Source organism: Microcaecilia unicolor, chromosome 4 (assembly GCF_901765095.1).
Source record: "Microcaecilia unicolor chromosome 4, aMicUni1.1, whole genome shotgun sequence".
Taxonomy (NCBI): Eukaryota; Metazoa; Chordata; class Amphibia; order Gymnophiona; family Siphonopidae; genus Microcaecilia; species Microcaecilia unicolor.
In genome coordinates, this window is record NC_044034.1 from 172844866 (window position 1) to 172871415 (window position 26550).

Genomic DNA, 26550 nt, shown 5'->3' on the forward strand with positions numbered 1-26550 from the left:
TTTCGCTTTCCCTTATTTACCGAGGCTATGAGTGCAGACAGATGAGCTGGTTCCATAAATACATATTTTTTTCCCTCAAGTCTTATTATACACTTGCAGGGGTATCTTAAAAAAAAGGTACCCCCCAAGTGCAAAACTTCCGGCTTGAGGAGTAAGAATTGTTTCCTCCGCCGTCTAGTCTCCTTAGAGACATCAGGAAATAGTAGGATTTTAAAGCCTAAGAAAGACTTTTCTTTATTACGAAAAAACAGGCGGAAGATCCAATTCTTATCCGGTAATAGTGCCACAGTCGCTACCAAAGTAGCCGCTGTAGCAAGTTCAGAATCAGTGGTTTCAAGCAAAAGAGAAATATCTATCGGCTTTTCATTTGACTGGTTAAATTCTTTCCCAGGTACATAATATGCCAAAGTAAAAGGTGGAATATTTTGTTCAGGTATATTCAAAATTTCGCGCATATAGCGCTTTAACATATCAAGAGGAGCTACATTATATATTCTAGGAAAATTAACAAATCTCAAATTATAGGCTTTAGTATAATTATCAAATATTTCAGATCTCATCCTGAGATTGGTCAAGTCTTTTATAATTATTGATTGAGCTGTTTCAAATTTCAGAACTTTTTGGTCAAATTTCTCTTCCAGTTTTTCAATCTTTTCATCTAGGGCTTTAAGCTTCTCTCCTTTTTCTTGTATATCAATTTCCAAGGATTTTATTTTAGGTAACATCTCATTACTTTGTTTTAGAAAAAGCTGTCCCAAATTAGATACCAAGTCCCATAACGTTTCTAAAGTTACTTCTTTCGGTTTTTCCACTAACAATTTAGGTAATTCAAACCTTATTGCCACTTGTTCAGGAGTCCCACTCATTTCTTCGGTTCCTCTCCCCGCATTCCGTGGCGTCTCTGTGGGCAAATTGCCCCCCATTCCTTGCTCCGTTGTTATTTGAGCTTCCTCTCGATGCTCTTCTGGGTCCTCTAAACCTTCCGGGGTAGACCCTATCGATCCAAGGAGGAAGGAGCTCGTGCCAATCGGCTGGGGAGGTGGTGAGCGCATGGCGGGGCTTAGTGTAACCTCAAGGCCAACGGAGTCCGAGTTCTCCAGATCGTCGGAGTTCCTAGCTGGCAGCGTTCCGCTATCCAAAGCAGCTCCCGACGGTCTCACAAACCTATCCATAGGTCCCGGCAATGAGGAAGGCAACGGGGAAGCTCTAGCCGTCACTCTACCTCGGCGTTTCGGCATTTTCTCCAACAGGTAAAAGTGAGAACCGCCGCATCTTAATGAAGTGCGTCCATCTTGGATCCCCCGCGGGAGAACACTTTTATTGGGTGTCAGAGCAGAGTCGTTATCCCATTGCAATTTGGAATGTATGGAACCACATGCTGGATGGTTTATTGCACACTAATAACTCTATGGAAGCATGACACCAATCATTCCAGCAAACTGTCAACATTCATCATATATTTAAAATTGTTGATCATTTTAGGAGGGAACAACATCACATTGAAATAGAACTTTCTCGACACCCAGAGTCTTCTAAGTCAAAGTACATACAACTAGAGTAATGTTTGAGGGCACTTGCTCCAATGTAGAATGCAGATGATATCATTACCTTCCTTAAAACTGTAGCGCATAATCTATTGTAAAGAGTATGTAGGAAAGGCCCCAAAGGAACCCTGGGATAGGCCAGAATACCCCCGTTATAGGCAGGCATTCCCCAGGAAAAAACTAGAAATAAAGAACTACAACTCCCAGCATGCCCCAAGGGAGCCTGGGGATAAGAGAAACTATGTGCATTCCCAGGAGTCACCAGAGGAGGGCCGCCGGGGAAGGAGTAAGGCTGATTCTCCAACCTGGTGGAAGAGGTGGTGGAACAAGTGGGTGGAGAAAGAAGGGACTCCAAAGAACTTTAATGAAGAAAAGGGTGAGCAGCTGGGAGAAGGGCGGGGTGAAGAGAATATGGATTGGGCTCCTGAGGAGAGAGAGGCAGAGAGTGAGCCTTGCCCTATGGAGTTGACTGAACCGGAGAGCGCCCTGGAAGAGCCGATGGACTTTTCAGCTCTGGCTGAGCGAAAGCCATAGGAGTAGCGTGGCCAAGCCGGGTCAAGCGGGAGGAGGTCAGGTAGGAGTATGACTGACTCAGAGGGTGGGACCCTAGGCTTTGAGCCCGCGCAAAGCCATTACTGTGTGTTTTGAAGCTTGGCTAAAATTGAACTGTGTTTTGAAAGCCTGGCTAAACTGAGCTGTGTTTTGAAAGCTTGGCTAGAACTGAACTGTGTTTTTGAAAGCCTGGCTACACTGAGCTGTGTTTTGAAAGCTTGGCTAGAACTGAACTGTGTTTTTGAAAGCCTGGCTACACTGAGCTGTGTTTTGAAAGCTTGGCTAGAACTGAACTGTGTTTTTGAAAGCCTGGCTACACTGAGCTGTGTTTTGAAAGCTTGGCTAGAACTGAACTGTGTTTTGAAAGCCTGGCTACACTGAGCTGTGTTTTGAAAGCTTGGCTAGAACTGAACTGTGTTTTTGAAAGCCTGGCTACACTGAGCTGTGTTTTGAAAGCTTGGCTAGAACTGAACTGTGTTTTGAAAGCCTGGCTAAACTGAGCTGTGTTTTGAAAGCTTGGCTAGAACTGAACTGTGTTTTGAAAGCCTGGCTAAACTGAGCAGTGGGGTAAAACCTTGGATAAAAGTGAACGGTGTTTTGGAAAACCCCGCTACACTGAACAGGGTTTTTTTTTTTTTTTTTTTTTTTTATTACTGCTACTCTCCCCCAGGAGGGAGGGAGAGGAAGCAGCTGTGGAATCCTGGACTGGGAAACTAACCGGCTTGAGAAAGGTGAACGATAACTGTGCTTTGTTTTGTGTTTTGGTGCCACAACTGAGGGAAGGAGGGAAGCTCTTCCTAGGCAATAAAAAGCTTCATTGTTCTGAGAAAAAAAAAGGAGCAGTACTGGAAGGTGGTCTTCAGGTTGTGGAGAGCTGCAACCGCTGAGAAAAGAGGATCCACTTTACACTATTTAATTATATAGTTTATCAAGAATTAAAATGTATGTACAGTATGAAAATGTCATTTGATGTAGATTTTAGCACAACTTTTATTTTTATGAAACACAGTTTTGGTTATGTCTTTCAATAAAGATTTTAGCATACTTTTTATTTTTGTGATGGGCTATTTTGTTAAGAGGCTATTTTGTGTGGGAGGGGGCCATTCTGTTTTAAGCTATTTTGTCCAGGGCAATTTTGTTAAAGGCTTTTTTTGTTTGGGGCCAATTTGTCAAGGACTATTTTGTTACAAGGCTACTTTTGTCAGGTCATTATGGTGGGGTGCCGTAGGACAGTTATGAAGTAAACAATGGGATCTTGAAAATGTAGAACAGAATATATCCAAATCTTCCACAGAGATCTTAGAAAAAGTACTCCAATTACGATCAGCTGGCCAATCCTCATAGGGGAAGTAATCAAAACACAACTATCTTATCATCCCCATTATATTTATGTAGAGTTGCACATAAATTTTCTGTTTTGGATTGAAAATATGCCAGTTGTGTGGCAGTAGGTGGTAACTCTCCATCTCTATCACAGATATGTGCAATGTCAATCTATTACCTATTTGAAAAAGTTTTCCTGTACTTCAGATCTCTATCATGTTAGAATAATACTTTTTCTTTGCATTAATAGCAGCCTTTTAATACTCATTTATTGCCTTCTTCCAGATGGACCTGTTTAAGCCTGATTTATCTCTCTTCCGTTTCCTTTCCAATAGTCTACAGTTTTGTTTCAAACTTTGCAATTCTGCACTATACCATCTGCTGAACATAGAAAATACGGGGGAGCTGGACTGGATGCCAAGAAAGATGTGTCTCAGCTCAGTTTTCAGTTCTCTATCTCTACCTTCTGGTTGATGGACACAGCTATCCCACAGGTTCTGGAATAGTGGGAAGCTATGTAATGGAAACTTTAATTTTGAAAATTCTGCCAAGTTCACATAGAGAAAACAGAGCATATAATTTTCACACATGGACTGTTGTACAATTATTATTATTATTTTTTTTTGTTACATTTGTACCCCCGCTTTCCCACTCATGGCAGGCTCAATGTGGCTTACATGGGGCAATGGAGGGTTAAGTGACTTGCCCAGAGTCACAAGGAGCTGCCTGTGCCTGAAGTGGGAATCGAACTCAGTTCCTCAGTTCCCCAGGACCAAAGTCCACCACCCTAACCACTAGGCCACTCCTCCTTAGGGGATCATTTACTAAAGATTAGCTCAAGTTATCTGAAGCAGGGCCCATAGGAATAAAATGGTCCCTGCTGCAAATAAGTCAAGCTAATTTTTAGTAAAAGACTCCCCTTAATGACTTAAAGGAGAACACTATTCCACCAATAGTGATGAATTGTTTTTGTTACATTTGTACCCCGTGCTTTCCCACTCATGACAGGCTCAATGCGGCTTACATGGGGCAATGGAGGGTTAAGTGACTTGCCCAGAGTCACAAGGAGCTGCCTGTGCCTGAAGTGGGAATCGAACTCAGTTCGCCAGGACCAAAGTCCACCACCCTAACCATTAGGCCACTCCTCCACTCCTAAACTGTCAATTCAATCTTGGTTTGCAAACCAAATGTAGCCAAACCTAAAGCCTGATAAATGACTAGTCAGAAACAGAAAAGAAAATTTCACTGACTTACTTTATTGTCATCCGAAAAAGATGAGAGTGTCTCATTCAAGCGAACGCTCTCAAACTCCTGATTGCTGGCATAGACTCTGAAGACTTTGAACTGTGAAGATAAAACCCCCACATAGGGCTCCAGCTGTTGTTTGAAGACGGCCAGTGTAATTCTTTTATCAACATGCACCATCAACCCTAAAACAGAGAAAAATATACATGTATTTTTATGTGGAACTGAGCGGAGGGCTCAGTAAAAGCACATGCTAATATATTTATATGTAGTTTCAGCGCCTAGGGGATTGGGTAGTATGCTGACCAAGTATTTAATGGTTAGTTAAAATGTGTTTTCAGTTGCATAATACAGTTAATATCCCACAAGATCATTTATGTGGCACAGACAATGTGTTATCCACTTTCAAAAAACAAGATGATTTCTATTTACATAACAAAATACACAAACAAAAATTCACAGAAAAAGCAAGAACTTTCTCAACAAGCAACTGATTTACAGGGAATTTTTCAGAGGAACTTACTCATAGAAATTGACTTCTATAAAACTGCCTGCTCAACATGCAGATAAATAGAGGCGCCCACAACATTTTTATTCAAGCAGGCATTTTGGGAATATGTTTCATCTTTAAGGGACTGAGTGATTGGTAGCAGTCCACTGATCATGGAGGTAAATTTAAAATGCAACAGGAAAAATTGGGTAATGGACCACAGGTTCCAGAGACAAGAAAGAATCTTAAGTTGAAAAAGTTTTATTGATAAAAGACTAGACACAACACTGTGTTTTGGCCGCAAGGCCTGCTTCAGGAGTCTAAAAACAAATACACATTTATAAATAAGAAAATACATTTGTAAAAAAAAAAACTTGTAAAATAAATAGCACAAATAATTGATTAAAATATTGTTTAAAAACAAGAGGTAAATATGTATATGAAAAAATGTAAAATTAAATGATAAAGACTTTATAATAATACAGATATATAATATCAAAAAAATACAAAATAGACAATATTTTTCTGAATATATATATATATATTTTTTTACATGCGTTAGTAGACTTATGCTCTTTTACAAATGCTGCCCACGACTTATGTACTATTTTGATTTATGCAACTTTATCTATGTATCCGTTTGTTGTGTGTTCATCATATATATTTTGTGATATGCATACATATATTTGTCTACTTATTTTGTATTTTTGATATTATATATCTATATTATTAAGTCTATCATTTAATTTTACATTTTTTCATATACATATTTACCTATTTTTAAATATTTTTAACCAATTATTTGTGCTAGTTATTTTGTAAGCTTTTTTAAAAAATTGTTTACAAATGTATTTATTTTCTTATTTATAAACGTATGTTTCTTTTTAGACTCCTGAAGCAGGCCTTGCGGCCGAAACACAGCATTGTCTCAAGTCTTTTATCAATAAACATTTTTCAACAAGATTGTCTCTCTTGTCTCTGGAACCCGTGGTCCACCACCCACTTTTTCCTGTTACCTGTGTATCCTCGTGGGACCACAGAGTTCTCTGCTCCTGCGGATCTCTTTCAGTTACTTTAGAAGCCCTATTTGCGATTTGCAAAAGTCAACAGCAGTATTTGTATAGCAAATAAACATAGAAAAAGCAATCTTAGAAGGCAAGAATTTACACTTGCAAATTGAGAGGTGTGGTAGCCGTGTTAGTCCACTCTTAAAGATTATCAATAGAAATCAAACAAAATAAAACATGGAAAAGAAAATAAGATGATACCTTTTTTATTGGACATAACTTAATACATTTCTTGATTAGCTTTCGAAGGTTGCCCTTCTTCCTCAGATCGGAAATAAGCAAATGTGTTAGCAGATAGTATATATAAGAGAAACATCAAGGCATTTTGACAGTCTGACAGAGTGGGAGGGTGGGGGTATGCATGGGGACATCAAAGCCACTACTCCAGGAAGATGAATTACTGAAAGAGATATTCCCATCCCCACCAGTGCTGGCCTTCCAACAGCCACCAAATTTAAAACACAAGCTGATCAGAAGTAAACTTCCAACACAGACGGAAAAAGAAAAGGGCACGTTTCCCTGTAACACAGCCAGCTGCAAACTATGCCAAAACATTTCACAAGACCCCACAGTCATTCACAAAGGAAAAATAGTCAACATAAAGGACTATTTTACATGCTCATCTTCCAATGTGGTATATATCATTCAGTGTAAAAATGTAACGAAGGATGCTATATTTGAGAAACAGGACAGATGCTTAAGACAAGATTCAATCTGCACAGACATCACATGAAAATAGCCGGTGCCAGTCAAGCCCCCACCCCTGTGGGCCAACACTTCACAAGACCAGAACACTGCACCAGTGATTTCACAGTAAGAATACTGAAAGGTAATTTTAAAACAATACAGGAACGTAAGACCTTTGAAATAAGAATGATTGAATATTTTGGCACCCAACAAACAGGACTTAATAAGGATCTGGGTTTTCTAACCCATTATAAACCATAAAGCTGTATTTCTCTGTTTATTACCCTCCTCTCACCTACCAACACCCATCCTGTTAGAATATCAAAGTAATGCTTTGATGTCCCCATGCATACCCCCACCCTCCCACTCTGTCAGACTGTCAAAGTAATGCTTTGATGTTTCTCTTATATATACTATCTCCTAATACATTTGCTTATTTCCGATCTGACGAAGAAGGGCAACCTTCGAAAGCTAATCAAGAAACGTATTAAGTTATGTCCAATAAAGCGAATGCTACATACCTGTAGAAGGTATTCTCCGAGGACAGCAGGCTGATTGTTCTCACTGATGGGGTGACGTCCACGGCAGCCCCTCCAATAGGAAACTTCACTAGCAAAGGCCTTTGCTAGTCCTCGCGCGCCCATGCGCACCGCGCATGCGCGGCCGTCTTCCCGCCCGAACCGGCTCGTGTTCATCAGTCCCATATGTAGCAAGACAAAGACAAGGGAAGACATAACTCCAAAGGGGAGGCGGGCGTGTTTGTGAGAACAATCAGCCTGCTGTCCTCGGAGAATACCTTCTACAGGTATGTAGCATTCGCTTTCTCCGAGGACAAGCAGGCTGCTTGTTCTCACTGATGGGGTATCCCTAGCCCCCAGGCTCACTCAAAACAACAAACATGGTCAATTGGGCCTCGCAATGGCGAGGACATAACTGAGATTGACCTAACAACTTATCCAACTAACTGAGAGTGTAGCCTGGAACAGAATAAACATGGGCCTAGGGGGGTGGAGTTGGATTCTAAACCCCGAACAGATTCTGAAGTACTGACTGCCCGAACCGACTGTCGCGTCGGGTATATTGCTGCAGGCAGTAATGAGATGTGAATGTGTGGACAGATGACCACATCGCAGCTTTGCAAATCTCTTCAATAGTGGCTGACTTCAAGTGGGCCACCGACGCTGCCATGGCTCTAACATTAAGAGCCGTGACATGACCCTCAAGAGCCAGCCCAGCCTGGGCGTAAGTGAAGGAAATGCAATCTGCTAGCCAATTGGATATGGTGCGTTTCCCCACAGCCACTCCCCTCCTGTTGGGATCAAAAGAAACAAACAATTGGGCGGACTGTCTGTTGGGCTGTGTCCGCTCCAGATAGAAGGCCAATGCTCTCTTGCAGTCCAATGTGTGCAGCTCACGTTTAAGCAGGGCAGGAATGAGAACGGGGAAAGAATGTTGGCAAGACAATTGACTGGTTCAGATGGAACTCCGACACAACCTTTGGCAAGAACTTAGGGTGAGTGCGGAGGACTACTCTGTTATGATGAAATTTGGTGTAAGGGGCCTGGGCTACCACGGCCTGAAGCTCACTGACTCTACGAGCTGAAGTAACTGCCACCAAGAAAATGACCTTCCAGGTCAAGTACTTCAGATGGCAGGAGTTCAGTGGCTCAAAAGGAGGTTTCATCAGCTGGGTGAGAACGACATTGAGATCCCATGACACTGTAGGAGGTTTGACAGGGGGCTTTGTCAAAAGCAAACCTCTCATGAAGCGAACAACTAAAGGCTGTCCTGAGATCGGCTTACCTTCCACACGGTAATGGTATGCACTGATTGCACTAAGGTGAACCCTTACAGAGTTGGTCTTGAGACCAGACTCAGACAAGTGCAGAAGGTATTCAAGCAGGGTCTGTGTAGGACAAGAGCGAGGATCTAGGGCCTTGCTGTCACACCAGACGGCAAACCTCCTCCATAGAAAGAAGTAACTCCTCTTAGTGGAATCTTTCCTGGAGGCAAGCAAGATGCGGGAGACACCCTCTGACAGACCCAAAGAGGCAAAGTCTACGCTCTCAACATCCAGGCCGTGAGAGCCAGAGACTGGAGGTTGGGATGCAGAAGCGCCCCTTCGTCCTGTGTGATGAGGGTCGGAAAACACTCCAATCTCCACGGTTCTTTGGAGGACAACTCCAGAAGAAGAGGGAACCAGATCTGACACGGCCAAAAAGGAGCAATCAGAATCATGGTGCCTCGATCTTGCTTGAGTTTCAACAAAGTCTTCCCGACCAAAGGTATGGGAGGATAAGCATACAGCAGACCTTCCCCCCAGTCCAGGAGGAAGGCATCCGATGCCAGTCTGCCGTGGGCCTGAAGCCTGGAACAGAACTGAGGGACTTTGTGGTTGGCTCGAGATGCAAAGAGATCTACCAAGGGGGTGCCCCACACCTGGAAGATCTGTCGCACTACACGGGAATTGAGCGACCACTCGTGAGGTTGCATAATCCTGCTCAACCTGTCGGCCAGACTGTTGTTTACGCCTGCCAGATAAGTGGCTTGGAGCACCATGCCGTGACGGCGAGCCCAGAGCCACATGCTGATGGCTTCCTGACACAGGGGGCGAGATCCGGTGCCCCCCTGCTTGTTGATGTAATACATGACAACCTGGTTGTCTGTCTGAATTTGGATAATTTGGTGGGACAGCCGATCTCTGAAAGCCTTCAGAGCGTTCCAGACCGCTCGTAACTCCAGGAGATTGATCTGCAGATCGCGTTCCTGGAGGGACCAGCTTCCCTGGGTGTGAAGCCCATCGACATGAGCTCCCCACCCCAGGAGAGACGCATCCGTAGTCAGCACTTTTTGTGGCTGAGTAATTTGGAAAGGACGTCCCAAGGTCAAATTGGACCAAATCGTCCACCAATACAGGGATTTGAGAAAACTCATGGACAGGTGGATCACGTCTTCTAGATCCCCAGCAGCCTGAAACCACTGGGAAGCTAGGGTCCATTGAGCAGATCGCATGTGAAGGCGGGCCATGGGAGTCACATGAACTGTGGAGGCCATGTGGCCCAACAATCTCAACATCTGCCGAGCTGTGATCTGCTGGGACGCTCGCACCCACGAGACGAGGGACAACAAGTTGTTGGTTCTCGTCTCTGGGAGATAGGCACGAGCCGTCCGAGAATCCAGCAGAGCTCCTATGAATTCTAGTCTCTGTACTGGGAGAAGATGGGACTTTGCATAATTTATCACAAACCCCAGTAGCTCCAGGAGGCGAATAGTCATCTGCATGGACTGTAGAGCTCCTGCCTCGGATGTGTTCTTCACCAGCCAATCGTCGAGATAAGGGAACACATGCACTCCCAGCCTGCGAAGCGCCGCTGCTACTACAGCCAGGCACTTCGTGAACACTCTGGGCGCAGAGGCGAGCCCAAAGGGTAGCACACAATACTGGAAGTGACGTGTGCCCATCTGAAATCGCAGATACTGTCTGTGAGCTGGCAGTATCGGGATATGCGTGTAGGCGTCCTTCAAGTCCAGAGAGCATAGCCAGTCGTTTTCCTGAATCATGGGAAGAAGGGTGCCCAGGGAAAGCATCCTGAACTTTTCCTTTACCAGATATTTGTTCAGGGCCCTTAGGTCTAGGATGGGACGCATCCCCCCTGTTTTCTTTTCCACAAGGAAGTACCTGGAATAGAATCCCAGCCCTTCTTGCCCGGATGGCACGGGCTCGACCGCATTGGCGCTGAGAAGGGCGGAGAGTTCCTCTGCAAGTACCTGCTTGTGCTGGAAGCTGTAAGACTGAGCTCCCGGTGGGCAATTTGGAGGTTTGGAGGCCAAATTGAGGGTGTATCCTTGCCGGACTATTTGAAGAACCCACTGATCGGAGGTTATGAGAGGCCACCTTTGGTGAAAAACTTTCAACCTCCCCCCGACCGGTAGACCGCCCGGCACTGACACGTTGATGGCGGCTATGCTCTGCTGGAGCCAGTCAAAAGCTCGCCCCTTGCTTTTGCTGGGAAGCCGAGGGGCCTTGCTGAGGCGCATGCTGCTGACGAGAGCGAGCGCGCTGGGGCTTAGCCTGGGCCGCAGGCTGTCGAGAAGGAGGATTGTACCTACGCTTACCAGAAGAGTAGGGAACAGTCTTCCTTCCCCCATAAAAACGTCTACCTGTGGAGGTAGAAGCTGAAGGCTGCCGGCGGGAGAACTTGTCGAAAGCGGTATCCCGCTGGTGGAGCTGCTCTACCACCTGTTCGACCTTCTCTCCAAAAATATTGTCCGCACAGCAAGGGGAGTCCGCAATCCGCTGCTGGATCCTATTCTCCAGGTCGGAGGCACGCAGCCATGAGAGTCTGCGCATCACCACACCTTGAGCAGCGGCCCTGGACGCAACATCAAAGGTATCATATACCCCTCTGGCCAGGAATTTTCTGCACGCCTTCAGCTGCCTGACCACCTCCTGAAATGGCTTGGCTTGCTCAGGAGGGAGCTTGTCCACCAAGCCAGCCAACTGCCGCACATTGTTCTGCATGTGTATGCTCGTGTAGAGCTGGTAAGACTGAATTTTGGCCACGAGCATAGAGGAATGGTAGGCCTTCCTCCAAAGGAAACTAAGGTTCTAGAGTCTTTGCCCGGGGGCGCCGAAGCATGCTCCCTAGAACTCTTAGCCATCTTTAGGGCCAAATCCACAACTCCAGAGTCGTGAGGCAACTGAGTGCGCATCAGCTCTGGGTCCCCATGGATCCGGTACTGGGACTCGATCTTCTTGGGAATGTGGGGATTACTTAGGGGCTTGGTCCAGTTCGCCAGCAATGTCTTTTTTAGGACATGATGCATGGGTACTGTGGACGCTTCTTTAGGTGGAGAAGGATAGTCCAGGAGCTCAAACATTTCAGCCCTGGGCTCGTCCTCCACAACCACCGGGAAGGGGATGGCCGTAGACATCTCCCGGACAAAGGCTGCAAAAGACAGACTCTCGGGAGGAGAAAGCTGCCTTTCAGGGGAGGGAGTGGGATCAGAAGGAAGGCCATCAAACTCCTCGTCAGAGAAATATCTGATGTCCTCCTCCTCCCACGAGGCCTCACCATCGGTATCAGACACAAGTTCATGAACCTGTGTCTGAAGCCGTGCCCAGCTCGACTCCGTGGAAACACGGCCACGGTGTGAGCGTCGAGAGGTAGACTCCCTCGCCCGCACCGGCGAAGCTCCCTCCGCCGACGTTGTCGGGGAGCCTTCCTGGGAGGCGACTGCAGTCGGTACCGCAAGCGGCACAGATGTTGGAGACCTCATCCCGGGCAAGGGGCTAGCCGGCGCCTCACTCGATGGTGCCGGGGGTGCAAGCACCCCCGGTACCGGAGGGGAAGGGCGCAACAGCTCTCCCAGGATCTCTGGGAGAACGGCCTGGAGACTCTCGTGCAGGGCGGCTGTGGAGAAAGACATGGAAGCCGATGCAGGCGTCAAAGTCAGAGTCTGTTCCGGGCGTGGAGGCTGTTCCGGGCTGTCCAAGGTGGAGCGCATCGACACCTCCTGAACAGAGGGTGAGCGGTCCTCCCGGTGCCGATGCCTACTGGGTGCCGACTCCCTCGGCGACCCAGAGCTCTTGGTACCGACGCGGGAAGGAGACCGGTGTCGATGCTTCTTTGACTTTTTCAAACGAAGCATGTCACCGGAACTTCCCGGTACCGACGAGGAGGACCTAGAATCCAACTGTCGCTTCCTCGGGGCCGAGGCCGAAGAAGGTCAGGTCTCGGGGGGGGGGGGGGGGGGGGGTGTACCGCAGGAGCCCTAAGGGTAGGGGGAGACCCACCCGAAGGCTCACCACCACCAGCAGGGGAATGGACAGCCCTCACCTGCACTCTAGTCGAAGCACTACCGTCCGACGACATCAGCACTAGTGGAGGTCCCGGTACCACCGACGCCGACGCAGCCTTCCGATGTCTCGGCCCCGACGATGCAGAGGGTCGATGTCTCGATGCAATCGATACAGTCGCCGCCGAGGTCGGAGGTCTTGACGCTGTCGACGTCGATGCACTCGATACTCCCGGTGCAGATGCCGACGAACAGCCCGAGAACAACACGTTCCACTGGGCCAATCTCACTACCTGAGTCCTTTTTTGTAAAAGGGCGCAGAGACTACAGGCCTGCGGGTAGTGCCCAGCCCCCAGACACTGAAGACACCACGCGTGCCTATCAGTGAGTGAGATTACCCGGGCGCACTGGGTGCACTTCTTGAAGCCGCTGGGAGACTTCGATGACATGGGCGGAAAAATCACGCCAGCGAAATCAAAACTCGTAATTGCGGTAAGGCACCAAAAAGAGGGGGAGAAAAAACTCGACCCGAGGCCTCAAAAGGGCCTACCCCGAAAGCGTAAGAAAACTTAACGGGGCAAAAAAACTGGAAATACGGGAAGGGGAAAAAGACCGAAAGGCCCTTCTCCGAAATCCCTTTTGTTTTTTTTTAGAAGCGAAAGTCAAAAAGACGCGCGAGGGTCAACTTAAGGGGCGCGAACGGCGCAAACACGACTGTACCGAGCGCGGACAAGAAGACTGACGAACACGAGCCGGTTCGGGCGGGAAGATGGCCGCGCATGCGCGGTGTGCATGGGCGCGCGAGGACTAGCAAAGGCCTTTGCTAGTGAAGTTTCCGATTGGAGGGGCTGCCGTGGACGTCACCCCATCAGTGAGAACAAGCAGCCTGCTTGTCCTCGGAGAAAAAAGGTATCATCTTATTCACTTGCAAATTGTAAATCTGTATATTGCAAGGGGGCATACCTTGGGTAGGACCACAATATTCATGAGTATTCCCTATTTCAGAAGGGGAATGCACATCTATGTGCAAGAAGATCAAAGCCAGGATTTACACCTGCTCCCTGTCATGTCTAGGTTTCAGCAAAGTGCTCATTTTGGGCAGAGCTCTACAGGAAGGATTAGGGGGAGGCTGCCTCCCTAATCACCCTAACATTCAAAAATAAAGTCAAAAGCTGGCTTTTTCATCAAAGCTTTAACTGGTCACATGCAAAACTAAGGTTTTTCCTGTCTTCCTTCCCCTCCCCCTTTCTTCCACCTTTCTCTCTCTCCTCACTCATAGTTACTCAATTGTATGACTGTAACCCACTTTAATCTAACCTTGATACTTTTACACTGCCTTCTTCCAAGGACATGGACCCAAAGCAGTTTACAATAAGGTTTAAAACATATATGAATATTAAAAAATGCAAACAATTTTCAAGAAAATACAGGAATTAGTTTAAGCATTAACTACAAACTTTTGATATAGAGCTGTTTTCAAGTTTTTACGAACATGATGTAAGAACCACTAGTCTTTAACAAAGAAGGACAAGTATTCCATACTTGAACTGCTGTAGAAGAAAATTAATTTTCTAAGAACCTATTAAGACGAGCTGCCTTAAAGGATGAAAAAAAAAACCCCAGAGGGTTGGAGCAGTAAAATAAAAGGCACTGTACCTTGTAGACTCATGTTGGGCAGCTCGAAGTCCCAGCAAGACCATACGATAGTCATTAAGTGATCTAAGAGCACGTTTTGGAGCATAGGGAATGGTTAGGGTAGAAAAAAGTATGATAGGGCTCCCATTCTAAATGCCTTAAAAGTAAGGAGCAAGAACTTCACTTGGAAATCTACAGGAAGCCAATGGTGACTTTTAAGCAGAGGGGTTACATAATCTGTGCATGACACAGTAAGGGAACACCTTAAGAATAAATCAAAGAAAGGAGTTCTTCTGGAACCATATTATTTAAAAAGTTTTAAATAAAAAAGCCTGTTTAAAATCAATATGTGCTTGTAACAGGAGTCAATGGAATTAAGTAAAAAGAGGCGATCAAACTTCTTTTTAAAAATTAATCTTGCCCTCGTAATCTGAGTAAATTGTATTTTTTTAAATTACCATATTGGCTACACCACCATAGAGAGAACAACAGTAGTCAAGCCAGTGGCGTAGCCAGACCTGAGATTTTGGGTGGGCCCAGAGCTAATATGGGTGGGCACTATATATATATATATATATATATATATATATATATATATATATATAGATAGATAGATAGATAGATAGATAGATAGATATAGAGAGAGACATGAGTAATGTTTCTTGGGATACTACAAAATAATGCCTTAGAATGCACTTGATGATGGATTTCTAAGTATTCTGCCCAACAGCTGCCCTGCATCAACATAAACCACTTACTTAATGTGGGGAAAAAAACAATAGTTTTAAATATAGTTACGTTATGCCATATCAAACTTGATCAGATATGTCTACTATAATGGCAAATACGTCAACACACATAACAGTATAATCACAGCAATGGCATATACTTTGCTTAACAAATGTAAATGCCTGATAACCTTTGAAGACTATTTCCCTTCCTTTGGCTCTACTGCTTTCTCTCTCTATTCTGATGCTGACAAAATAAAATTGCCACAGTTTGGCACGTATCCTTCAACTTTGTTTTATAAGAAATGTATATCAAAGGACAGAACGAATTACAGACGAAGAACAAACCAAAAATACTTTATTGAAAATGACCCAACATGACCATATTTCGCCTGAAGGCTAGGGACATTTGTAAAAACAAACTATTTAAAATAAAAACCAAGAACAAAGTACAGGTGTGGTTACATGCACTCAAGAAGTGTAACTATTTAAATAGAACTGTGCAGTGTGCTTTAATACAAAAACAGTAAGTGCATAAACGTACAATTCCAAAGCTGTATAATAGTATGTAGCAAATTAAGGTGAGAAACTATGCTCACTAAAGAATGAAACTATGCTCACTAAAGAATGAGGCGCTGTCTTTTGGTGTTTAATATATCAATAATTCTGTCATAGTCCAATGAATCACACAGTTCTCTTTCAAATGATAACAGTGACAGATTATGGAGGCGACTGGTGAGCATTGAGGCTCTTGATGCCGTTTTGATCCTGTTTACAGTTGAAAACAGTCGTTCCACAGTGCAAGTTGACATCGGCAGAGTGATAAGTACTCTTAAAAGGGCACCGACATTTGGGAAAATGTCCACATTGCAGCTGTCTAGTACTTCAATTAAAGATGGAAAATTTATACCTTCTGCTACTTTGCGTTTTAGATGCTGAACAAACACTGTTAATTCAGCCTCCTCTATGGTAATGCCATATAATGTACACGGGGGCAGTAGACTCTCTCTTCGGCGAAAGGCCTCAGATGTTGGCATACAGGCAGCAGAAGCCGTCATCATTCCATAAGCATCGTCTTGAAAATGATTATTCAGTTCACTTAGCTGGCAGTCAATAATCTCATTCCACAGATGTCTCAAATCTTCATTGCTTTGCACAGAAGAAGATTTACCCAAAGTGGAAAAAACCAATGAATCACCAAACTTTATAGGTAGCTTTGTCTTTCAAGAGGAAGAATCATCCCACTTTTCAATATCATATTTCTTCATGAGATCCTCTGTTAATTTAAGAACTTTATCAAAGTCATTTGATGTGTTCTCCCTAAACTGAACAAAAGTTTCTTTTAGACACTCTATAAGATTAATGCAATCTGTAACAGACAACGTGGCACTCTGTAGTCCTTTTGTGGCAAAATCACTGCTTTCAAATAATTTCCCAAATGTAACTGCCAGAAATAAGAATTTCTTTGTCTCTATCTGATGTAGCAGTGATAGGGAATCTAGTTTTGTCTGCCCAGCAGCATTTGAAAATTCAGCAAGTACTTCAAGAATAACATCAAAAAGTATCAATAATTTTTTCACAGAGCTAGATTTTGAGCTCCACCTTGTGCCTGTTGATCGTTCAAGTTCAAGACATAGTCTATCAGGATGCAGTTGTTTCTGTACTTACAAAAAACGAGCATGCCTATACATACCTGTCATAAAACTATGCAAGGAGTTCAGAATTTCAAAAAATGTGCTAACAGAGGGGCATGCTTTAGATGCTGTGCAGATTGAGGCGATGAGAATTACAGTGCACATAAACAGCCCGCCGAAACGTGCGTTTCAAAATGACATGAACACCTCCTTTGTTTCCAGATATCACAGTTGCTCCATCAAAGCTGAAGCCAACATAACTCTGGATCTAATTCAAGCACTTCAATCACTTTTATGATTTTATCAGAAATCCCATTTGCTGTCATGTCTGCAGTATCAACAAATCCAACTGCCCTTTCCTTTATTATCCCTTTGTGTAGGTACCTGACACATACTGCAACAAGCTCACGTTTAGAGAGATCTTTGCATTCATCACCCAGAATTGCATAGTATGTATTATCGGTTTCATGTATTTCGGATTTGATTTTGCGTTAACAGTAGTAAAGTGGCAGATTCTAACAGTTCATTCTGAATATCTGGGCTCATTAGAGTTGCATTTTTTGGAAGTTTTTCAAGGCGACGTTTGATACTATTGTCATATTTGCTAAGGAGTTTGAACATTTCCAAAAAGTTTCCTTTATTTAAGGCTTCTTCTGTCTCTCTGTGTCCGCGTAATGGAATTTCTTGCTTGGCACAGAATATCACAATATCAAGTACTACTGTGATGTGTTCACGATTCCTTTCAACTAAAGAAAAGTTCATGGCATCTTGGTTTAGTTGATTGAAAATGTTTCCCCGACCTCCTGGTAAGTGACTTTGTCTATAGTCTTCAAATTTTCCTAGTGCAAGACAGTGTGCCTTGCTGGATTCATGTTTTGAGCAGCTCTGATTCATGTGCTTCCAAATCTCTAAAGCCAGTTCTTGTGAAAGTTTCTTCAGCCCGGGTATCAGAAAAATGTCTGCACGCTTTGCACAACACTGCACCCTGGCTTGCACTATATTCCAGCCAGCAAAATTTATCATACCAGTGAGATGAAAAACTTCGGGACTTGCCACTAATTGTACAAACTGGGAAAGCCTGTAACTTTGGCTGTTTTGGTGGTTCATCAATGTCGGATAAATCTGAAAGTAATTCCATCGGTTGCACACCAGGTTTACTGATCTGTGAGCATAAAGTAGAACTTGTTGAGGGAACAGCATCCTCGCCATGCGCCTCTATACGTGGTTTTTTGAAGTAGTTTAGTAATGAACTCTGTTTTGCCATGGGGGCAGAATAAGGAACACTGTCAGGAAATATATTTATCTCTGGAACACTTCCGGGATTTTTCTCTCCTTGAAGCTAAAATCATAATAACTTCAGTAAGTTTTGTGATAAGGATCTTCTGAGTTTACATTTACATGAAGGACTCAAAATACAAATCCACCTACGCATCCAGCTTTTCCTACCTAAGCACACAACTATGGAATGCATTGCCAAAAGCAGTAAAAACTACGCTCGACCACCTAAATTTTCAGAAAGCACTAAAGACAGACCTGTTCAGAAGAGCATAGCCCACCGACCCAACATAAAAATACCCGGACACTTGCAACACAATGTAACCAAAGACCGTAATAGACATTACCTGACTCTTCTTCCCCATCTAAGTTCCCCCAATTGTACCTACCATACATGCACCTTATTCGACAACAGTATCACTTTGTATTCATTCATACCATGTATTTGTTCAGACCAGAATCAGTTAACGCCATTAACAGTTACATGTAAGCCACATTGAGCCTGCAAAAATGTGGGATACAAATGTAACAAATAATAATAATACATCCAACAACATAGGTAGCAGAAGCATAATAAAGTTGCCCTTTTACTAAAGCTTAGCACCCCCCCCCCCCCCAATCCTGGAACAATGTATTCAAATTGTAGTAGCACCTCAATAATAGCAACACAAAATCCCTTTGTTGCCAAGTACTTTGTGATCCTGCAAAGAGGCTTCTTAGAGCCTATATTGCAAACGATAACACCAGTTCCAATAACAGTACCTTTAAAAAGGCAGCAGTGAATGTACACAACAGCAATACACATCCCATTGGAAAAGCCAGACAAGTCAGACTCATAGATCCCCATACAAACCACATGCCAGCAGAAACTCTCATCTGCTTGTGGTCACATGCAGACCACAGACCAACCCTCATCAATTACAGAATAAAGGACCAAAAATTATAAATTTATTGATTTATTTTCTAAATTTTTATGCCACATTATCTCTGCAATTCTAAACAGATCACAATTCAACACACATTCATTTTAAAACACATTACAAAAACATAAAGACCTTCCCTACCCTACCCCATCCATCCATCCATCCCAGCAGCCTGGCATCAGCTTTTCCCGCCAATAATCTATCCATCCCCATAGCTCAGCATCAGCCCTTCCGTTCTCCAGCTTACCCCCCCCCCCCCCATCCATCCCTGTAGCCCAGTACCAATCCTTCCCTTCCCCACCATCCATCCCATAGCTAAACATCAGCTCTATCCTTCACCCCACTCCTCCCTGTAGCCTAGCATCAGCCCTACCCTACTCCCTACCCACCCCCTATGGAATGAAATTTAAAAAAAAACCTTTTTTTCTGCATGCACCGGTCCACCCAGAGAAAACCGCCGGCACCTACACTTTTTTTTTTAAATTTTAAACTAGGCACTGCAGATACCATCCCCACCCAAAACCCACCAAAATGAGAGAAAGACAACTTTTTTTAAAATTAAGCTAGCTCTGGCACTATTAAAATTATTGGGGAATTTTTGGGTGGGGATGGCCTCCTCATTGCCCTAGGCACCGGCACATCTACCACCCCCCCCCCCCCATCCAGAAGACCACTACCAGACCACAGTCATCATTTTGATTACAAAAGAATAATCAAAATGCTGGCAGGTCATGGTGGTGGGCTTCAGGGTGGGCTCTTCACTGCAGGGCAAAAGATTATGATGAAAAAAAAAAAAGGAATTTACCATTTTATTACCTGTTGGCTGCTGCTAGGCTGGGCTGGGCTGCTGGCAGGCTTCTTACCTTTTTTGGCAGTAAAGTTATGGATTGGAGAGTCCCACTGGACGGAGACACTTCTGGAACTCGATTGGAGTCTCTCCTCGAACTTCCTTCCCAACTTCCAAACCAATTCCTTTCCTTCCCACGTCCAGGCAGGGCCAGGCTGAGGCTTGCCTCGCACCTGCGTGCGTGCACGTGCGCACGTCGTCCAGTGAGCACTGCTACCGCACCGCAGGATGGATGAAAAAGTACGACGCGAAGAAGCCGAAGGTAGGCGCCGGCCCGGTGGGGGCTGATGTTGTCCGGACTCCGCCTGCGTGGCCCTGTGCAAGCCAAGTGCATGCATTCCCGGACCCGAAGAAGCCGAAGGTAGGCGCCAGCCCAGCGGGGGCTGATGTTGTCCGGAGGCGGAGCCTGCCCTGCCCTGGAGACCTGAGCGGGTGCCCGGCCGGCTGCCTGCCTGCGTGGTAACGGTGGTACGCTAGCGCTTGGGTGGTGGTGGGGGGGCGGGAATGAGTGAAATCGGGCTGGATTCTGTCCTGTTGGACTCGGAGCCTGATCAACTGAGCCACAGCGGGTGCGTGCAGGTGCTGTCCCTGTTGTCGTCGTGCCGTGCTGCTGCAATTTGGGTGGGCGGGCCTGGGCCGAAATTGCCCGTAGCTACGCCCCTGAGTCAAGCTGCACTAGAATCATGGCCTGAACCAGGAGTGCAAAATGTTTGTTAATAAAAAGAACGAACAGATTTCAATTATTTCACTTTAAAAAATACTTCCTAACTATCCCTTCTGGGGTGACAAGGGCAATTCAGGACTTCACAAAATGAGAAAGAGATCCTTTATTTTTTTCTGCATAGGACTGGTTTTTCAAGAATTTTTCAAACCAAATTTTAACGCATTTTTAATGCAATTAGCAGTATAGCAAGCCTGTGTAAATCAATAAATAAAAATAACCATTTTATCCTCATCGGTGATCCAAAAATGCTTCTCAAATTAACATTAATCTGCTCTGTATATGGATGGTGCTCATTTTCAAAGCACTTAGACTTACAAAGTTATATAGTAACCTATGGAACTTTGTAAGTCTATGTGCTTTGAAAATGAGCCTCCGCCTGTTTAAACAATAGCTCTAGTCCTTTCGCACTTAGGGGCCCTTTTTCTAAGCTATGTTAGGTGCTAGCACAAGCCTTACACATCTTAAAACAGCATACCACAGGATGCACTCAGGTGTCCTACAGTAAGTGCCCTTTTAGCACTCGCTAATCCACACACTAAACGTTTTTTGGAAATATATTTTGTGAGGGGGCTTGTTGGGGGGGGGGGGGGGGGCGCCCCTGTGCTAATCAGTTAGCACAGCTACATTATCGCTTGCTAACTGGTTAGAGCAGGATTACCGTGTGAGCTCTTGCTGCCTATAAAATGGGTGGCAGAGAAGTACTCACATGGTAATTTTTATTAATGGCTGTGTGCTAATGGCAACACAGGCGCATAGCTATTAATAGAAAAAAAAAATGGAAAATAGGCCATTTTATGGCTGTGTCAGAAATGGCCCGAGGGGCCCATTTACTAAGCCACAGTAGGTCTAACGCAGGCCTAACATGTGCTAAAACCATGGGATGTACTGAGGTATCTGGGGGGACGAGAGTAGGCGTGCCTGTGCTAATCAGGTAGCTTGGGCATGTTACCATGTGCTACCTGATTAGCATGGGAGCCCTTACCGCGTTCTAAATAGGTGGCAGTTAGGGCTCCTGGCGGTGAAGCAAAGATACTTCCTGTAGCAGGTATTCTCCGAAGACAGCAGGCCTTATATTCTCACATATGGGTAATGTGGAATCCGTGTTGCCGATCCTGAGCTTGTAATAGGCTTAAAAATATGTGCTCCACCACACAAGCAAGAGTGCCTTCCTGCCCACCGCAACAGCACAGGATCAGCAGTAAAATATAAAGCATAAAAAAAGGAGACAACTCCAAGGGGAGGTGCAAGAGTATGTGAGAACATAAGGCCTGTGAACCTCAGAGAATACCTGCTACAGGTAAGTATCTTCGCTTTCTCCGAGGCCAAACAGGCCTATAATTCTACATATGGGAATCCCTAGCTACCAGGCTCACCAAAAACAACCAGTGGACCTAGCAATGGCGAGGGCAAAAAAGTAATTAACCTGAAACTATATACAATCCGAGTGACAGTGCAGCCTGAAACAGAACAAAACGGGCCTGGGGTGGTGGTGGTGGGGGGGGGGGGGGGGGGGTGGAGTTGAACTCTAGACCCCAAACAAATTCTGCAGAACTGTCCAAATTGACTGTTGTGTCAAACATTCTGTATTCAGTAATGAGATGTGAATGTGTGGACTGAAGACCACGTTGCAGCCTTGCAAATTTCTTCAATGGAGGCTGACCTCAAGTGGGCTACTGATGCAGCCATGGCTCTGGACATTGTGAGCCCTGACATGACCCTCAAGGCTCAGCTCAGCCTGGGAATAAGTGAAAGAAATGCAAACTGCCAACCAATTGGAAATGGTTTATTTCCCCGATAGCGAATCTCATCCTATAGGAATTAAACAAAACAAAACGTTGGGTGGACTGTCTGTAGGGCCTAGTCGCTTGCAAACCAAGGTGTGCAATGCGCTTTCGCCAGGATGTGCACGAGGTCGGGGGAAGAATGTTGGCGAGACAACCGACTGGTTCAGATGGAACTCCGACACAACCTTAGGTAGGAACTTGAGGTGTGTGCGAAGGACTACTCTGTTATGATGAACATTCGTATATGGTGCATCCGCCACTAAGGCCTGAAGCTCACTGACCCTGTGAGCTGAAGTAACAGCCACCAAAAATATGACCTTCCAGGTCAAGTACTTCAGATGACAAGAATTGAGTGGCTCAAAAAGAGCTTTCATCAGCTGGGTGAGAACGACATTGAGGAGCCATGATACAGGTGGAGGTTTGACAGGGGGCTCTGTCAACAGCAAACCTCTCATGAAGCGAACTAGAGGCTGTCCAGAGATGGGCTTACTCTCTACATGTTGATAAGCACTAATTGCACTAAGGTGAACCCTTACGGAGTTGGTCGAGACCACTCAGAGAAGTGCGCAAGGTATTCAAGCAGGGTCTGTGTAGGGCGGGAAATAGGATCAAGAGCCTTCCCCTCACGCCAGACGGCAAACCTCCTCTATTTGAAAGAGTAGCATCTCTTAGTGGAATCTTTCCTGGAAGCCAAAAAGACCTTGGAGACACCCTCAGGAAGATGCAAAGAAGCTAATTCTAAGCTCTCAACATCAAGGCTGTGACGGCCAGAGATCAAAGGTTGGGAAGCAGAAGAGATCCCTCGTTATGCGTGATGAGGGTCGGAAAATACTCCAATCTCCATGGTTCTTCGGAGGATAACTGCAGAAGAGGGAACCAAATCTGCCGGGCCAGTAGGGCGCAATCACGATCACGGTCCCTTGGTCTTGCTTGAGTTTCAGCAAAGTCTTCTCCACAAGAGGAATGAGAGTATACACATACCGAAGTCCGGTTCCCAATGAGGGAGGAAGGCATCTGCCTTAATGAAGAGGTACCATGACCCCAAAAGGGGCGTTGAGGTGTTGGCTCAGGTCTTGGCTCCAGCGACACTTCCTCCACTGATACTGAGGGTGTGCCAACATGGTCATTCTCCCTGTCTCCTCAGCTCGAAACCAGCAGATTGCCAAGACCTGTCGTTTCTTTCTTTACAACATCCGTAAAATCTGCCCCTTTCTTTCCGAGCACTCTACCAAAACCCTCATCCACACCCTTGTCACCTCTCATGTAGACTACTGCAATCTGCTTCTTGCTGGCCTCCCACTTAGTCACCTCTCCCCTCTCCAGTCGGTTCAAAACTCTGCTGCCCGTCTCATCTTCCGCCAGGGTCGCTTTACTCATACTACCCCTCTCCTCAAGACCCTTCACTGGCTCCCTATCCGTTTTCACATCCTGTTCAAACTTCTTCTACTAACCTATAAATGTACTCACTCTGCTGCTCCCCAGTACCTCTCCACTCCTTCCCGTGCACTCCGCTCCATGGATAAATCCTTCTTACAGTGGGGGAAATAAGTATTTGATCCCTTGCTGATTTTGTAAGTTTGCCCACTGACAAAGACATGAGCAGCCCATAATTGAAGGGTAGGTTATTGGTAACAGTGAGAGATAGCACATCACAAATTAAATCCGGAAAATCACATTGTGGAAAGTATATGAATTTATTTGCATTCTGCAGAGGGAAATAAGTATTTGATCCCCCACCAACCAGTAAGAGATCTGGCCCCTACAGACCAGGTAGATGCTCCAAATCAACTCGTTACCTGCATGACAGACAGCTGTCGGCAATGGTCACCTGTATGAAAGACACCTGTCCACAGACTCAGTGAATCAGTCAGACTCTAACCTCTACAAAATGGCCAAGAGCAAGGAGCTGTCTAAGGATGTCAGGGACAAGATCATACACCTGCACAAGGCTGGAATGGGCTACAAAACCATCAGTAAGATGCTGGGCGAGAAGGAGACAACTGTTGGTGCCATAGTAAGAAAATGGAAGAAGTACAAAATGACTGTCAATCGACAAAGATCTGGGGCTCCACGCAAAATCTCACCTCGTGGGGTATCCTTGATCATGAGGAAGGTTAGAAATCAGCCTACAACTACAAGGGGGGAACTTGTCAATGATCTCAAGGCAGCTGGGACCACTGTCACCACGAAAACCATTGGTAACACATTACGACATAACGGATTGCAATCCTGCAGTGCCCGCAAGGTCCCCCTGCTCCGGAAGGCACATGTGACGGCCGTCTGAAGTTTGCCAGTGAACACCTGGATGATGCCGAGAGTGATTGGGAGAAGGTGCTGTGGTCAGATGAGACAAAAATTGAGCTCTTTGGCATGAACTCAACTCGCCGTGTTTGGAGGAAGAGAAATGCTGCCTATGACCCAAAGAACACCGTCCCCACTGTCAAGCATGGAGGTGGAAATGTTATGTTTTGGGGGTGTTTCTCTGCTAAGGGCACAGGACTACTTCACCGCATCAATGGGAGAATGGATGGGGCCATGTACCGTACAATTCTGAGTGACAACCTCCTTCCCTCCGCCAGGGCCTTAAAAATGGGTCGTGGCTGGGTCTTCCAGCACGACAATGACCCAAAACATACAGCCAAGGCAACAAAGGAGTGGTTCAGGAAGAAGCACATTAGGGTCATGGAGTGGCCTAGCCAGTCACCAGACCTTAATCCCATTGAAAACTTATGGAGGGAGCTGAAGCTGCGAGTTGCCAAGCGACAGCCCAGAACTCTTAATGATTTAGAGATGATCTGCAAAGAGGAGTGGACCAAAATTCCTCCTGACATGTGTGCAAACCTCATCATCAACTACAGAAGACGTCTGACCGCTGTGCTTGCCAACAAGGGTTTTGCCACCAAGTATTAGGTCTTGTTTGCCAGAGGGATTAAATACTTATTTCCCTCTGCAGAATGCAAATAAATTCATATACTTTCCACAATGTGATTTTCCGGATTTAATTGTGATGTGCTATCTCTCACTGTTACCAATAACCTACCCTTCAATTATGGGCTGCTCATGTCTTTGTCAGTGGGCAAACTTACAAAATCAGCAAGGGATCAAATACTTATTTCCCCCACTGTATCTGTTCCCTTCTCCACTACTGCCAACTCCAGACTTCGCGCCTTCTGTCTCGCTGCACCCTACGCCTGGAATAAACTTCCTGAGCCCCTACGTCTTGCCCCATCCTTGGCCACCTTTAAATCTAGACTGAAAGCCCACCTCTTTAACATTGCTTTTGACTCGTAACCACTTGTAACAACTCGCCTCCACCTACCCTCCTCTCTTCCTTCCCATTCACATTAATTGATTTGATTTGCATACTTTATTTATTTTTTGTCTATTAGATTGTAAGCTCTTTGAGCAGGGACGGTCTTTCTTCTATGTTTGTGCAGCGCTGCGTATGCCTTGTAGCGCTATAGAAATGCTAAATAATAGTAGTAGTAGTAGTAGGGTAGCAATTCATGCCGACACTGCAAGCAGTATCGGCATCGGAGACCTCAACGAAGGCTGATGGCCATATCGGACTGTATTGAGAGGCATGGTTAGTGCAAGCACCCCAGACGCCGATGCACTCTGCAAGAACCCTGTCAACAGCTAAGGGAGCAAGGCACTCATCGAGGGCCATCGGGAAAGGATAGGGTGCCGGTGTAGAAGCAGGCTGCTGAAACTGCGGGGTTGAAGCAGTGCCTGGTCCTGGCTGTGTGGAGACCCCTTTTACCACAACCGGGAAAAGGCATTTTTTTCTTTTAAGGAAGATTGAAATGGCCATGCTGGTAACAAACACTTGCTGCATAGCCATTTTCTGATTGAGCCCTTACCACCTCCTATTTAGTAGGAGGTAGGGGCTCCAGCTGTAACCGGGCAGCGCTGCATGCTGCAAATTATTTTCTAGTGCTGGAATTGGCACATGGTGGGAGTCGGAACTACTGTCTGGGAGCCCGGCAGTAAGGCCGAATCACCGCATGCCAAGCTGGCGCTACCCCTACTGCCCTTTTGTAAAAGGGCCCAATAGGCTTCTATGTATCTTTATAAACTAGGTGCTACTATATACCTAAATGTAACGCATGTTTGATGTTGTACTCTGCCAAATGAAAAGATGACTTGGATCGATGGTATATTAAAACACTAGTAAAAGAGGCCCGTTTCCAACAGAAAGGAAACGGGCGCTAGCAAGGTTCCAGGGCCCCCTCCCCCCCTCTGTTTGCGGAAGGGCGGGACCAGAGGAACAGCGAACCACAGCCTGTCTGA

At 45.4% G+C, this 26550-nt stretch overlaps 1 protein-coding gene across 4 annotated transcripts in view; it reads right to left on the reverse strand.

Moving 5' to 3' along the window:
• USP47 (ubiquitin specific peptidase 47) overlaps positions 1-26550 on the reverse strand; it is a 309973-nt gene that overhangs the window by 41834 nt on the left and 241589 nt on the right. For all 4 annotated transcript variants that reach the window (XM_030200979.1, XM_030200978.1, XM_030200980.1 and 1 more), the window contains exon 21: positions 4674-4849. In XM_030200979.1, coding sequence (XP_030056839.1) covers positions 4674-4849 — 176 coding nt within the window. The remainder of the gene's footprint in view (positions 1-4673; positions 4850-26550) is intronic.